Here is a 10,113-nt window from a genome sequence, read left to right on the forward strand (position 1 = left end):
GTACCCCAAGTTCTTTGGTCATATCGCACTTCATATCGGACTTCAACAGGAGAAACTCCATTCTCACTTGCCTTTGGCACAGAGGCGGTTGTCCCTGTTGAGCTCGAGCAAGCAACATTCCGAGTCCAGAACTACATTCAAAGTGAAAATGACAAACAACTCACCCTCAACTTGGATTTAGTCGAGGAACACAGAAACCAAGCTCACTTGAGGAATGTCGCCTACAAGCAGCGCATCTCCAACTATTATGACTCTAGGGTCAAGCTTCGTTCTTTCAAAATAGGAGACTGGGTCTTAAAGAAAAGATTACTCTGCGACAGAGTCCCGAGTGAAGGCACACTTAGTCCAAACTGGGATGGACCGTATGAAGTCATTGGCATCAGTCGCCCTGGCTCTTACACACTTAGAAGCTCCGATGGCAAGACCCTTGGCCATCCATGGAACGCTGATCACTTGAAGTACTACTACAAATAGACTCACGATGTACAAGTGTTGAGCTATAGCCGTTCGGCATCCTATGTAATGAAGGCCATTTGGCAATGAATTCAATAAAGAGGTAATTTAGCCAACTCAGCCCTCACTCTTTTACATTCCTAGCAAGGGAACACTCAAGTGTTGAAACCTCAAAGCAGATATATCCAACACGAAACAAAATCTAAGTATGTGTCGACAAGACTATACAAAGAAAGGAACAACCAAACAATGGCTTATATCCAAACAATAGATCTATTCATACATAGCCAAACATGCATTAATAATAGTGCAAACACTCATAAACACCTAAAATCCAAAACTCTCAAGCTTATAACATGGGCACATGTTATACACACATCAGACTACTACATCCAGAATACATGCAGATAGTAAAGACACTGCTATTCATTCTCATCTGAAGCCGAACCCCTGGCAGTATCATTCCGCGTCCTACCATCATCCTCTGCATCCCCAAGATCCTCTTCACCATGCTGAGTCTGTGCATCAGCACTACCTTCATTATCAGACTCATCTTCGCTGCTAGGATCAACAGCAAGGACAAATGTCTCGCCCTTTCGATGATGCTCATCTATATCTTCGTGGTATTTTCGAATAATGCTCCCATCATCATAACGATCAAGGACGGCCATCCATTTCCTTTTTTCAAAGCGAGCTTCTTGAGCACAGTAGGGTTTAATAGCAAGATGAAAGGTCGAAGAACTTAAGTATTCTTGCACAGCAGCCTCCCTTTCAGTTGGAATGCTCTTCTCCAGTTCAGAAATCTCAACTAAGGCACCATCCAATTCTCCCCTAACCTTGGATACTTCCAAGGTAGCCACCTCAAACTGTTTTTTAGTTGCCTCAAACAATTTCTTAAGCCTTAGGTTCTCACCATTTCGCCTTTTCAAGCTCTCCATGGTTTCATCCTTCAGTTGGAGAGCCTGAGTCAAAAGTCCCTTATTCCTTCGGGCCTCGTCCACAAGCTGCTTATTCTCCTTCAGTTTTGCCTTGTACCGCTCAACCTCTTGCAGTCTGTCGTGATACTCGGCCATGACCTGCATGGCAAGACGATCATCACTACCTAAATAATGATAATAAAGAGGAAAAAGTAAGGAAATGACAAAGTAACACTCACATATGAAGACAGCTTCAACATCCGGTCGCAATCCGATTCATCCTTAGCTAAGGGCTCTCCGAGCTCATCGAAGGCGAATCGACGCCCTGCCAAGCAATTGTTGATATCCCCAAAATCCTTTGGCCGCGTGGCAACCCTCAAGTCCTTCCACGGGACACTGCCAGCTCTTTCCTTGCCTTTCCCCTCATGGCGGGAACCAGGATCACTTTCCTGGACAGCGTGCTCCATAGTAAGAGGATGAGGCAACAGTCGGCTCCCTTCTCCTGCAACTACGGCAGTAGCATTATCAACGGTCTCGACTCCAGTCTTCCTAAAGGCAGGCCCCTTAAGGACCCCATCTTGGGACTTAGGTCTAACGGATGGTTCCCCTCGGAACTTATGAATTTTCTTATGCGGTAGGATGTCTTCCGAAGGAACTAACACTGGTGCTTTCCTTTTATGGGTGCTAGTCCCTGTTTTCTTGCTTACCTTCTCCACTGCATAAGGAAAATCAAAATAAGAAATACAACTTTCCAAATAAAGTAAGGAATTGAGCTAAGTTTACATGAAGGATACAACTTACTCGATCGTCCCTGGCTCTCGGAAACTAAGGGTTGGAAACCGTACCGACGAAATAAGGGTCGTAGCTTGCTTAAGTGTCTATCCTCTTTGGGCACCCTCAACACCTTCTCTATGTCAGATAGCTCCTGCCCAAACAGTTGGATGGTGCCCCGCGTCACTACATGAAGCAAAGTGTTAGAAGCAAGAAAAGACCACAACAAATAGCAAATAGTACGAACGGTTGATACGTTACAACCTACAGTCTGGAAGTGAGTAAGCACACGTCGCTCAGGCGTGACACCCTTATCATACTCCCAATCATTATACAGAAAGCACCAACGGTTTTTCCATGTGTAGTATGCCTTTTTCTTACCATACACAATACGCTCTCTCTCACTCCGACATGCACACTCGGCATAACCAGTGCATGATTTTGCTGGGCGCATCTTGTAACAGTAACGCCACTGATGGAAGGAAGGCTCACACAACCCACACTCCATCCAAATGATATAAAATCCAATCAAAGTATCGCAGAAACCAGGATTGAGTTGCCCAGGTGCATATCCGATCAAAGATAACATCTTTTGCAACCACGGATGTAAAGGTAGTCTCACCCCTAAAGTCAGTAATATCTGGGTGTAGAACATAACATGACCCTGGGGAGGCTCAGAAGGCCATTCTTCATCATGTACCAAACGTATCCCTACACTACGAGGGATATTACATGACTGCCTTAGCGCCTCAACCTGCTTCTCATTATCTAACAAGTTATTCTTTAGATGGTCTGCTGTGAACTCAGAGCGAACTATGGGTATGGCATCAAAAACAACCCCCTCACCCAACGCCATGGAGGAAGAACTAGCAATAGCTAAAGTTTGACGGTTGGGAAGATCATCCAATGTTTCTCTAGTACCGGACTCTAACAAAGACCCTGAAGACTCCGACATTGCAGACTCAGACTTAGAGCTAAAGCTAGAAGAGCCCTCATCACTAGAACTTCCAGGCTCTGACATCTACAATAAGAAGAAACAAATTCTATCACTACATGCATGATCAAAACATAAGGAAGTTCCTATATTACCCACATGAAGATGGTGCAAAGCGATGCCGGAACCCTTCTCAATCAGAAAGCAATCCGTCTTCCACAGTCACTACAAAACAAGCAAATGAAGACCGTGTCAAGCGCCAAAAAAAAAAAAAAAAAAAAAAAAAAAAAAAAAACAGCTTCATCCAAAAAAGCTTCAACTGAAAAGCTTCACCTCCAAAGCTTCACCCACAAAGCTTCACCTCAAAAGCTTCACCCACAAAGCTTCACCCAAAAAAGCTTCACCCACAAAGCTTCACCCAAAAAAAGCTTCACCCGAAAAGCTTCACCCCCAAAGCTTCACTTAAAAAAGCTTCACCTCCAAAGCTTCACCCACAAAGCTTCACCTAAAAAGCTTCACCCACAAAGCTTCACCCAAAAAAGCTTCACCCGAAAAGCTTCACCTCCAAAGCTTCACCCACAAAGCTTCACCTCAAAAGCTTCACCCACAAAGCTTCACCCAAAAAAGCTTCACCCGAAAAGCTTCACCTCCAAAGCTTCACAAGGGCCCAAAGCTTCACTTAAAAAAGCTTCACCTACAAAGCTTCACCTAAAAAAGCTTCACCTAGAAAGCTTCATCTACATACTTTCACCATCAAAGCTTCACCATCAAAGCTTCACCTAGAAAGCTTCATCTACAAAGCTTCATCTACAAAGCTTCACCATCAAAGCTTCACCTAGAAAGCTTCAACACCAAAGCTTCACCTACAAAGCTTCAACACAAAACCTTGCTCCAAATAAACAAATTTTGTTCACACAACCTAAACATTTTTTGTTTTACACCCACAAGGGCCCAAAATCTTCCTTCTTATTTATTCACTTATATATGTTCCCAAACATATTATGATAGATCAAATAATAATTCAAAGTCCAAAATTTAGTTATGGACAAAAATACAAGCAATTCACCAGTACTGAAGTTGCTACAAAAACTGGAATCTTCCCCAGCCTAGAAATCCAACAAAGCTTCGCCTCCTTTTCTCTATCAAATTTTTGCAGCTGCTGCTTCTCTCCAATGGAGCTGAATTTTGGACACCCTCTAGTTCTTGAGCAGATGAACAACTTTCAAGAAGGAACCATTTCTGTTTGAGCCACGGAAATTAAAGTGTTGAAGCTCCAAGCATGACAGTCGGATTCTTGCAGATTTCGAAGCTGCTGTGATGTTTCGAAGATCTGGAAATATTTAACCATTAGTTCATTCTGAATTTTTGATATGTTATGAAAGAGACGATGAGGAACAACTTCAATGAAGAAAGCATGCTGATCTGAACAATAGAAAATAGAGTTTCAAAGCTCACAACAAATCTGACGGGTTGACAGAAAAATAATAACCAGTCATTCATCATACCTGGATTTCTGGAGTTATACTTCTCCGAGGGATCTCAAATTTGGATATGTTGAAGTTCACAAGCTGAGGAACAACTTCAATGAAGAAAGCATGCTGATCTGAGCAAGAGAAAATAGAGTTTCAAGGCTCACAACAAATCTGACGGGTTGACAGAAAAATAATAACCAGTCATTCATCATACCTGAATTTCTTGAGTTATACAGCTCCGAGGGATCTCAAATTTGGATATGTTGTAGTTCACAAGCTGAGGAACAACTTCAATGAAGAAAGCATGCTTATTTGAGCAAGAGAAAATAGAGTTTCAAAGCTCACAACAAATCTGACGGGTTGACAGACAAATGATAAACAGTCACTCATCATACCTGGATTTCTGGAGTTATACTGCTCCGAGGGACCTCAAATTTGGATATGTTGTAGTTCACAAGTTAAGGAACAACTTCGATGAAGAAAGTATGTTGATCTGAGCAAGAGAAAATGGAGTTTTTGAAGCTCACAACAAGTCTGACGCGTTGATATACAAATGACGAACAATCACTCATCATACCTGAATTTCTGGAGTTGTACTGCTCCGATGGATCTCCAATTCGGATATGTTGTAGTTCACGAGCTAAGGAACAACTTTCATGAAGATGGTTTTGCGATCTGAGCCACAGAAAATGGTGTTATATTGAAGAAAAGCTAAAGGAAGACTAAAGCAAAGCAAAAGAGAAGCTAAAGGAAGACAAAATCATGGCACATGATAATGAGTCATACCCTACCCCTCATTCAGCTCCATTCGAATACACCCATGTAAATGACACAAGAAAAAGGGAGGGAGTAAAAAAAAAAAAAAAAAAAAGTTCCTAGGCCTCCACTTCTTTGGGCCTAACACATCTTCATAACAAAAAACAATATATGAAGAAAGAGCCCTGGGTTACCACTTCGAAAAGAAACAAGTGAAGTTTTCCTACTCATGACATTGACTACTAGCTAGACACCTCATTCGGCAACTCTCTTCGCCTGAAGACTTGGGGGACTCCCACCATATGCTACTGCACCTTGATACTCGGCAGTCTCACAACCACTCAGTGACTTGGATTTTTCAAGTCTCCAACCGAGAAGTTTTCCTCACTCGGGAAATTAAGGGAACACTACCTCAAACTACATGCTCCACTCACAAAGCTTCAACAATACAGGTTTCAACAAAAGCAAAAAATTCAAAGAACTTTATGAAGAAGGCTTTGGTGTATTTAACACAATATGTTGAAATGAAGCAAAGCTTATTTATTAATATTTTCGATAAGCCACAAATATGTACATATACATGAGTCAAAATAAACAAACAAAAGGGAGCCTTCACAAAGGTTGCTTAGGGGAAGTCTCAGCAGTCGGTAGAGCCCCAGAAAGAGAAAGCACCGGAGGGTGGTTATCCGGAGCCTCAGTACTTGACAAAACCCCAGAAGGAGGAGGCATTGGAGGTTCATCATTTGAAGCTTCATTACCAGGTACAGCCCCAGAGGACGAAGGCAATAAATGCCTTTGGAACAAACCCACAAACCGCTGATGATCAAGTAAAACCTTACCATCAGATTCCTTCATCTGGTCAAGCTTCCTCTTCATGTTTGTAGCATAGTCATGGGCGAGCCGGTGCAACTGCTTATTCTCATGCTTGAGCCCTCTAATCTCCTGTTTGAGACTCATCACTTCAGCAGCCAATGATTCAACTTGGCGGGTTCTAGCAAATAGGCGTTGGGCCATATTAGACACAGAACCTGCACACTGAACACTAAGAGCCAGAGAGTCCTTAACAGCCAACTCATCAGACCGTTTGGAAAGTAGTCTGTTATCTTTGGGAGTGAGAAGGTTCCTGGCCACCACTGCAGCGGTCATATCATTCTTCATCACAGAATCCCCAACGGTAAGAGGACCAGTAGGGGATATGAAGGATGGGCGCCATATGTTGTCTGGAGAAGGCGTGGCTGTCTCTTCTCCAAGGTTCAAGTCAAAACGACGGTCGGAGGGTCCAGACATTTTCAAATGTGTTGAAGAAGGAAGAGGTCAGACAAATCAAGATCTTAGAAGTGCAAGAAATGAGCTTCTACTGGTAGAGATTCAAGTGTGCTGTGGAACTTAATGCCAGCCTCTATAAAAATCTGCACTCGACGGAGCTTCAGAAATCGAAGAGGCGTTTGCTTTCTCAAAAGCTGGGCTGCTCAGAGACCACGAGGGCCGATCTCAGAAATCGAAGAGGCGTTTGCTTTTTCAAAAGCTGGGCTGCTCAGAGACCACGAGGGCCGATCTCAGAAATCGAAGAAGCACCTGCTTTTTCAGCCTCGTCAGCACCTGTCACATGCACAATCAGCTTTGCGGAAATTACGGGCAATCTGTCGAAGATTTCTGGTGAAGTAGAAAGCACGTGAATCTTACTGTTCAATCACCGCTCTCCATATGCACCATCAACTCCTCGGGTACCACATATAACTTAGTCAAAGATCTCTGACAAAGTTTAGGCACGAGAATTTCGAAGTTCCAGCTACCCTACTATTACCCATAAGGGTAAAGGAACAGCACCACTGCTTGACAACTGGAAAGTCCCTATGTGTGTCGACCTCCGTGTTTTGCGGCAAGACAGGTTGGCAAGAACGTCCAACCTTTACTCACATTCGAGAAAAGACTCCCAACATAATTACTTTCTCAAAAACCGGAGTAGCACCGCTTTCCGAATCTCGAGAGTCAGATCCTCGACGGGATTGCTTCTTCGAAAGCCGAAGAGGCACAACTCTCAGAACTTCGAGAGCCAGATTTCCTTAGATAAAGCTTGTCTGTAATCTTCACACGTAATATCAGCTTTCCAGATACCACATACCACTTTTTCAAAGTGCTCTGACAAAATTAAAACACGTGAAGCTGGCAGCTCCCACTACATTGCTGTGACCAAGAAGGGTAAAGGAATAGCATTACTACTTGTTATTGGGAAATCCCTATATACATTGACCTCCCTCCTCAACGGACAGGCAAACCTGCAAAAATGCTCAACCCTTTCTCGCATTCGAAAAGGCACCCTCAACATAACCTCTCGAAATACTCAGCTTTATTTCCCCCCGATAATACCTCAGCAAATAAGCCACACCAAGAACAAGAGTATCTCATATCATCAGGGTCGAAAGCAAGAGTATCCCATATCATGCTTTCTCCCTGTCTTTGTCTTTGTCCTTGTCCACACCTGCAGGACAAGGAGAAAGAGAGCAGTCAGTCGGAACCTGAAATCAAACCTCCAATTTGGAACTGACTGCCTGGAGCCTTTGCCTGGTTGCTTACTTAGCATTGCTCTCGAGTACTCATCCTCAACTGCTGTCAAGGTCACGAATTCCACCGGCAAATACCTCATGACAGTTGATCAGATATTGGCTCTTTACACTGAAGCTGCCAAACGGGGATGAGTCACTATGAAGGAATGTTCTGAAGGACCATTTAAATGCAAAGGTTGCACACCACTTCTGCCATGCAAAAGATTGAAGCAGAAGGTTCAACGGTGGGCTGAAACAGATCACTACAGCACGACACCTTTCCAGATCACATTCATTATTCCGTCAACAGCAAAAGTATCCCATATCATCAAGGTCGAACGTACTCTAGATTTGATGGACTTTGTTTGTACCATACTTGACCAATCCCGAAACTACCGAGCACCGGCCAACGCTATACTGTCAAGGACCCAGAAGAGTTCCCCTCCGACCAGGAGGCCAATCACTACTCGACACGTGTCAAGATTAGAAGCCAATCAGAGCGCAGCACGTGTCGACATCAAGAACCAATCACAACATGACACATGTCAATGTGACAAAGCTACAAGTTTTTCTATAAATAGGGGTCATTCCCCCACAATATTGCCTAATGCCATTTTGTGTTAAATCATTCACAAGAACTCACTAAATTGAGAGCTTGATCCTTTGTACTTGTGTAAGCCCTTCACTACTAATAAGAACTCCTCTACTCCGTGGACGTAGCCAATCTGGGTGAACCACGTACATCCTGTGTTTGCTTCTCTGTCTCTATTCATTCACGTACTTATCCTCACTAGTGACTGAAGCAACTAAGCAACCAAGCGAAGGTCACAAAACCTGACACTTTCTGTTGTTCCAAGACCTCCGGTTTTGTGCATCAACATTTGGCGCCGTCTGTGGGAAACGACACTTATTCCTACTCTCTTCAGCTGTGTCAAGCTGGTTTCTATCATTCGTACACTTTCTTTTGACCAGGCATCCCTCTCCAGCATGGGAAGCGAAGGAAGCCACAGCACACAGAATGACACCCCCCTTGCACATAGTGCGAAACAACGAAAGAAGGAAGGAAAACGAGTTCTTCTTCAAGCTAAAGTCGATGAGTTGGAAGCTCAGAACAACAAGATAGCAATGAAGAATGAGGTCCTCCAGGAGCAATATGAGAAGCTCTTCGAGACACTCCACGAAGCTAGGCAAGCTCAGACACGCGAGCTTGTTGCCCCCGTGGAAGTCAACCATCAACTGGGTGCCCTCCAACATGGAGGGTCACATGCATTCGACATAGATATCCCTGATAGGGAACAGATTACCCCTCGACTTGATAATCAACATGAGGCTTCTCTTAACCCAGTTGCTTCAACCCGAACCATGAGAAGTGGAGGGAGACACCTCTTTACTGAAGGGGCAGAAGGATCAAAAGCCGTCTTTCGCGATTGTCGGGATTTCCTGAAGCAACGTCGAGAGAATTCCATCCATATATGCTCAAAGATTAATGACCCAAGGATTTCTGAGAGACTCGGTCCCCTGCCACGGCCCAAGCCGGCCACCAATTTGGGGAAGGGGCAACAAGTCCCAGAGAGACATGAGGGTACAGGGGACTCAGAGGTGTTCCGACAGACATACCCTGGAAGCCAGTACAGCGAGTCCAGGGAAAAATCACATGCCCTTGATCAAACCTTCCTAATTCCAAGAGGAGATGGAGATTTACGAAAGAAAGCTCCAGTGACACATAACTCCGCTCAGGACCCCCTTGTCCTACAACTTCTTGAGGAAGTAAACAAGTTGAAGGCTGAACGTCAGGCTGAAATACCTGACTGGAACCAACCCAGGCCTGGCCCTCTTACAAGGAGGATCCTCAACACCCCCCTTCAAGCAAAGACAAAGCAAAAGCTTGGCTTGCAACTTTATACTGGAAAAGAGGACCCGATTGAACACCTTAACCTCTTTGAGTCCACCATGGCATACCGGATGCACACCGACGAAGAGCGATGTCTTCTCTTCCCCTCCACCCTCTCTGGTGGAGCTCTAAATTGGTATTGTCGTCTTACACCTGAGACGGTAGACTCATTTGAGGAATTGAGGAAACTATTTGTTTCCCAACACATTTTCCAAACCGATCGCTTGCACTCTGCAGATGACTTGTACACTATCCGCCAGAAGCCAGACGAGTCATTACGTATGTATGCTGGCCGCTTCAGCCATGAATACTCCCGGTGTGCCGAAGCAGATGACAAGACTGCCCTCAAAGCCTTCACGGCAGGCCTACGTGATTG

At 44.2% G+C, this 10,113-nt stretch overlaps 1 protein-coding gene and 1 long non-coding RNA gene across 5 annotated transcripts; both read right to left on the reverse strand.

Moving 5' to 3' along the window:
• Window positions 1–680: 680 nt before the first annotated feature.
• Window positions 681–3,293, reverse strand: LOC139192138 (uncharacterized). Its single transcript, XM_070813545.1, has 3 exons — window positions 2,172–3,293; window positions 1,610–2,085; window positions 681–1,529 (listed from the first exon to the last, which is right to left on the reverse strand). The coding sequence occupies exons 1-3, from the start codon at window positions 3,160–3,162 to the stop codon at window positions 876–878; spliced, it is 2,121 nt and encodes a 706-aa protein (XP_070669646.1). The 5' UTR covers window positions 3,163–3,293; the 3' UTR covers window positions 681–875.
• A 730-nt stretch (window positions 3,294–4,023) lies between these two features.
• Window positions 4,024–5,341, reverse strand: LOC139192139 (uncharacterized). Of its 4 annotated transcripts, none has more exons than XR_011575989.1 (5): window positions 5,125–5,341; window positions 4,943–5,040; window positions 4,762–4,824; window positions 4,581–4,678; window positions 4,024–4,405 (listed from the first exon to the last, which is right to left on the reverse strand). It is a non-coding gene; the product is annotated as an uncharacterized lncRNA (long non-coding RNA). The 4 variants fall into 4 exon arrangements; XR_011575987.1 differs by having other exon boundaries at window positions 4,762–4,835; XR_011575988.1 differs by having other exon boundaries at window positions 4,762–4,854.
• Between the last annotated feature and the right edge of the window lie 4,772 nt (window positions 5,342–10,113).

This window comes from Malus domestica, chromosome 15, assembly GCF_042453785.1.
Source record: "Malus domestica chromosome 15, GDT2T_hap1".
Lineage (NCBI taxonomy): Eukaryota > Viridiplantae > Streptophyta > Magnoliopsida > Rosales > Rosaceae > Malus > Malus domestica.